The 6,547-nt window shown below is 32.5% G+C and overlaps 1 protein-coding gene across 1 annotated transcript; it reads right to left on the bottom strand.

Moving 5' to 3' along the window:
- On the bottom strand, positions 5,272–5,976 carry LOC107611189 (ATP-dependent DNA helicase PIF4-like). Its single transcript, XM_016313144.1, has one exon. It carries the CDS (start codon positions 5,974–5,976, stop codon positions 5,272–5,274), a length of 705 nt encoding a protein of 234 aa, XP_016168630.1.

The following is a 6,547-nucleotide window of genomic DNA, read 5'->3' on the forward strand; positions in this document are numbered from 1 at the left end:
TTTTTCCAATACCTTTGTAACAGAGATATTAACTTGCAGCTCCTTAAGGTTGCTGGGAAATAAGCCAACTGCTCATCTGTCGGTTCTTTCTGCACGCCAAGGAAATATAGCTTTTGAGGTTCTTTCACCTCTACAAGGGCGTGCTCTGTGGTAATCACAGGCTCCTCTTGCACGCCCAGAGAAGAATCAACTTGAGGTTCCTTTTCTTCTATAGGGGCGTGCTCAATGGCAGTCTCAGGATCCTTCTGGTCCGTGATTGCCTTCAGTCCCTCAGTAGCAGACTTCTGAGGTTCAGCCTCTTTGGTGAAGACCACTGTCTCACCTTCTTTTAAGGTCTCCTTCCCAGAGAATATTAGGCTTTCTGTGAGGGCCCTTTGGGGATGCACCTCCTCAAATAACTCAGTAAGAGGAATATTAACCTACTCAGGTGTCCACCGGTCATGGGTGAGAGTGTTTCCTTGAGGTTAGTTACTACTCATATCACTAGGAGCATTATAAACCTCAGCAGGGGGTGCAGCTATAGTCTCCATGTCTAGAACTTCTGTCCTAACTGGAGTCTCCTCACAGGAGTATAAGTGCTGGTTATTGGCAGCTATCTCAATGAGCTCATCTACCTCTTCATGTGTCTCTATAAAGAACAGAGGACCGTTTGCAAAGTGATCTACTATTTTCCTGACTATCTCAGAGATTGCTTTGTAGAAGATCATTATCTTGCCCCATCCTGAGAACATATGGGGAGGACAATTCCTGAACATCAACTTGTATCTCTCTCAAGCATCATGGAGAGACTCACTATCTTTCTGCCTGAAGGTCTGAACATCTGTCACCAGCTTCGCTAGTCTTTATGAGGGAGAGAACCTATTCAGGAAATTGTTAACAACCTTATCCTAGGTGTACACAACTTCTCTAAGTTCCATATACCACTATTTATTTGCTTGAGCACTCAGAGCAAATGGGAAGAGTTTTAGTCTGGGGACTTCAGGGTCCACTCCATTACCTTCTACAGTGTCAAAGAACTGCAGGAAGTCAGAGAGGAATTTGTTTGGATTTTTCTATGGAAGTCCATAAAACTGGTATTTTTGCCGTAATAGTAGGACCTGGTCTAGGTTGACCTTAAAGGCATCTGAGTCAATAAGAGTGTCAAATGTATAAGAACCCAGAGGTCTCCTAATTTGTTTATTCCCCTTTAGATCCATAGTGACTTTCAGTGTTCCTACATACATAAACAAGAAAAAAACAAGAAAGAAGAAGAATGGAAGCTCTATGTTCAAGAATAGAGAACTCCCTGTGAGATGTGAAGAAAGAAGAGGAAGATAAAAGAATGAAGATAGAAGAAGAGAGAAGAAGAATTCGAAAAGAGAGGGATAGAGAATTCAAAAATTAAGAAGCAAGAAGAGAAACAAAAATTAAAATATTTTTATTTTTATTTGATTTATTAATGCATTTCGAAAATAAAAGGTTAGTTAACTAAAAGGAATTGAAAATTAATCAATGAATTTCGAAAAAGAAGAGAGAGAAATAGAAGAAGAGATTTCAAAAATTAGGAGAGAGAAGAATTAGTTAGGAAGTTTTAGAAAAGAAGAGAGAGAGAGAAAACAAGTAACTAATTAATAAAAATTTGAAAATAAGATAAGATAGAATATTAGAAAAGATTTTATTTTAAAATTTAAAAGAAGACAAGATAGAAAAGATAAGATAAATTAGGTAAGAAAGATAAGATAAGGAAGTTAAGAAAAGATAAGTTTTAAAATTAAAAAAATTTGAATTTTGAATTTTAAATTTTGAATTTTTGAAATTGAAACAAGATAAGATAAAGATTTGAAAAAGATTTGAATTTGAAAAGGTTTGATTTTTAAAATTTAAATTTTAAAATTTGAAATAAGATAAGATAAGATTTTTTAATTTTGAATTTTAAAGAAAGATAAAAAGATAAGATAAGATTTTAAAAAAATATGATTTTTGAAAAGATTTGATTTTGAAATTTGAAAACTAAGATAAGATAAGATAAAAATTTAAAATTAAAATATGAATTTTTAATGGAATTTTCGAAATTTTAATTAAAATAAAGATAGAAAAGATTTTTTTTTATTTTTTGAATTTAATGAGGAAAGAGAAAAATAACAAAAAGACACCAAACTTAAAACTTTTAAATCTAAGACACTAAAATTTCAAAAATTAGAAGAAAAAACATAAAGAGACACCAAACTTAAAAATTTTAAGATCAAAACAAAAACAAAAATAAGAACACTTTGAAGATCAAGAAGAACACCAAGAACAAAACTAAAAAAATTCAAAGAACACAAGAACATGCAAAAGACACCAAACTTAAAATTTTTGAAAATCAAACACAAAATTTTTGAAAAATTAAAGAAAAGACACAAGAAGACACCAAACTTAAATTTTGAAACAAGAATTAAACAAAAGAAACTATTTTTAAAAATTTTTAGAAAGGAAGACTCAAGATTTTTGAAAATTTTAACTAAGAACACAAACAAAAGACTCAAACCAAAAACAAAGATTAAACAAAGAAAGAAAAATATTTTTGAAAAAGTTTTTTATTTTTTCGAAAATAAAGAAGAAGAAAATAAAAAATAAAAATAAAAGACTCAAACAAAATAAAAAATACCTGATCAAGGGAACAAGATAATCCGTCAGTTGTCCAAACTCGAACAATCCCTAGCAACGGCACCAAAACCTTGGTGCACGAATCCCCACACTTCGTACAATTGTACCAGCAAGTGCACTGGGTCGTCCAAGTAATACCAGAGCGAGTCAGGGTCGATCCCACGAGGATTGTGGTTTGAAGCAACCTATGGTTATCTTGCAGGTCTTAGTCAGGCAGATAGAAGAGTTGTTGGATTTGTTTAAATGCAATTTGATTGTTTAAAATGATAATCTTAAAACTTAGATGGTTAAGACTTGGAGTTGCTTTGTCCTTCTGGATTAACTCTGGTCTTACTGTCTTCTTCAATTGTGAATGATTTCTTCTATGGCAGGCTATATGTGATTGATGCTGGTTTGTGCAGCCGCCAATACTCCTCCAGATCTGAACCACAGGATTAGTGTGGATCTATTCTGATTGAGGGTGAAGATCCTGCAATCCACTCTCCTTAATGATCCTACTCAAAACGCCACAGACAAGGTCGAATCTTCCAGACCAGAGAATGTTGCGCCTTTGGGTTCTGGCCTCTACCACAAAGACCCTAATCTCCCCGTAAATCAGCTGAACTGGTTTCTCGAGAAGTCCCCAACGAAGTCATGGATTAGACGTCTGAGAGATGTATAATCACGCTGGCGGTTCAATGCTTTCCGCTGAAGTATTCACACGAACCCAAATAGACACGGGTGGTTGTCAGGCACGCGGTCCTAGTATGATAAACGGAGCTAGTTGTCGCGGACCATCCCATTCACCATATTGAGGAACGAATATACATCTTAGAATTAAATCAAGTATGGATTGAAGAGAAGTAGTAATACTTTTATTAATTTATAGAACTCAGCAGGGCTCCTCCCCTCAACCTAGGAGGTTTAGAAACTTATACTGATGAGAAAATACAATGGTAAAAACGAAAATATGGTGTAAAGTGGCCGAAGATCCCTAATATAACAACCCGAATTTTTGAAAATTAAATATTAAGTGAAACAAACTTAATTTTATTATTAAACAAGTGTAATTATCCGTGCCATGCACGTGATAAGATTGAAATTATAATTTTAAGCTGTTGTGTTAAAAATTAATTTCAATTATAATAATTTAACTAATAAAAAAATAACTTGTATGCATTATTTTTCTTTTCTTCATATAGTGTTAATTGTATTAACTATAAAATAGTTATTTAATCTATTTTTTTCAATAAATCAGACATATATACTCAATATGACCATAAATAATCTAGTAATACTTAAATCCACCAACAAAGTTTTATATGTTGGTTTACTGTGAAGTAAGAACATATCAAAATCAACTCAAAATGAAGAACAAATTAATAGAGAATACTAATGCAGAAAGTTCTGTAATAAACAATAAATAATTTAAACCTACTGAATAACAATTCAATGCTATTCCTTGATACTTACAAAATATATACCTGAAACAACACTGTATCAATGTTAGTATATAAAATTATATGATTAACGTAATTATAAAATTGTTCATTAGGAGAATAAAATAATATGAATTTTTATGATAATTTTAATATTCTCAAACTATTAATGTACAATAAGAATTCATCCATTAGCGCCTAGAATTTCTAAATTTTTTTAATTGATAGTAATAAATTTTAATAAATAAATAAATTTAGTAAGACATTTTGTTATTACCTTTTCATTATAGGCTCTCAAAAACTTCTCTATATACCACATTCATCGTGCAGTTATCTTCCAAGTGCCCATGATCTTGCAACAGCACTCACAGACCATCTTTACTCATTACCCTTGATAACGTAACATACAATTGACCATGGGTGAAAACTGGCCTTGGAAGGTAAATTCTAACTTTCGATAGAGTTTGTCCCTGGGACTTATTTATTGTCATTGCAAATGACATGATAATTGGGAATTGTCTTCTTTAAAACATGACCGGTAATGTTTCATTATTTGGAATTAGATTCAGTCTTGGGATAAGAACAATACTCCCAGCTTTGTTACCAGTTAAAATCTTGCATTCTATCACATAATTTCCCATTTTTCTAACTTGCATCCTCGTTTCATTGCACAAACCATTAGTCTGGTCTATATTCCGCAGCAACATAACAGGAGCGCCAACCTTCAAAACCAACTTGTGTGGTGGTAGACCTGAACAATTTATTCCATTTAGAATCTCCGGCGAGAAAGCATCTAACTCAAATTCCATATTTCCATCCTCAGCACACACAGAGTCTGAAGTTAAGTAGACTCTTTCTTGTCCAGGTAACCCTGCAGTCATCTTGTTGTTGATATCAGTGACACAATCCAGAGTTGGTGCAAGAATTACTCTATCCTTGAAATAATTTTCAATGGATAAATTGGATAACATATCTGGATACACGAAATCAATGAAGTCATCCAAAGCTATCTCAGATTTCTTAACCAAAATGCCAAATGGTATATGAACGATCGATTCATTATCTGTTGTATCACCAGCCAAATCATCACCAATTTTGAGTAGCCATTCTGCAAAATCTCTGAGTTCTTGTATGTTGTTGTTTTCACTTAGTGACAATCTCATGTTTTTTGTAAGCTTCAAAACCTTACCGTTATGCCATAAATATGAAGAATTAATAGAAGACTGAATTATATCTTTCCTTGAGCCTCTGGAATCACAGGTAAAATTTGTCTAAAATCTCCTCCGAGAACAACAACTTTACCTCCAAATGGCAAATGAGCATTATATGAATCTGAGCACCTTAAGATGTCTCTGAGGCATTTGTCTAAAGTTTCGTAACAATACTTACTTATCATTGGAGCTTCATCCCATATGATTAATTTGGACTTGGATATTAACCTTGCAAGAGGACTTCCCTGTTTAATGCTACACAAAGAATCTTCATTTATTGTCAAAGAAATTTTAAACCTTGAATGTGCAGTTCTTCCATTAGGCAACAGAAGTGCAGCAATCCCACTCGAAGCAACATTTAAAATTATACCTCCTTTAGACCTAATCGAGCATGATATAGTTAACCATAAGAATATTTTTCCACAACCACCTTGACTGTATAAGATGAAAAGTCCACCCATATTACTGCTAACAGCACTAATTATTTGATCGTATGCAAATTTTTGCTCATCAGTTAGCCTTTCTAAATACCCACCTAGTTCATTCGCAAGAGCATTAACGTCAAAGTTCAACTCTTCCATTATAATTCTGTCTTCTAAGCTGGACACCAAATTTTCTGAAGGATATGGCATTCCACAATATTCTTTCAATGACTTGCCATTTGACTGGAGTAAATCTTCAATTTTTGCAAGTGCAATATCTTTTATTTGGACTTCTGACATGATCAAATATGTATTTTTTCAATTTAAAATAACACAATTATTTGAAAAATTATTAAATTAGTTTCTGGCAAAAAAGTTTGAAATGCATTGTTGAATGATAAATAACACTCCTTGTTTTTGGTTTAAAAAATGCTTCATTAGTAACATGTCCCTTTAAAAAATATTATTGTGATTAACATGGATATCAAAATCATTATAACATAAAAAAAGGCACAAACAACTGATGCAAATGCAAGTATTGGAAGTATGTGAATTTAGTTACGGTTTCTTAGATGAAGTAGATATGATTTACAATAATGAATCAAAATTTGTATTAAGAGGAGGGAGTAAAGAGAAAGAGAAAAAGTTAAAGTGAACACAAATAAATAATTTGCCATATGTATGATAATGTTACTCCCAAAAAAGGCATTTTGTTAAAGAAAATCACTCTTAAAATTTCTTATCCAATATTTTTGTTATAATTATATGCTAATTTGAATTCTAACATGGAAAAAAAATTATAATAGAGTATATTTACCTTCCATTTACAGTAATCTTCTTTGTTCATATAGTACGTCATTAGAGAGAAAGT

The sequence above is a fragment of the Arachis ipaensis genome, chromosome B08 (assembly GCF_000816755.2).
Source record: "Arachis ipaensis cultivar K30076 chromosome B08, Araip1.1, whole genome shotgun sequence".
NCBI classification, from domain to species: Eukaryota; Viridiplantae; Streptophyta; class Magnoliopsida; order Fabales; family Fabaceae; genus Arachis; species Arachis ipaensis.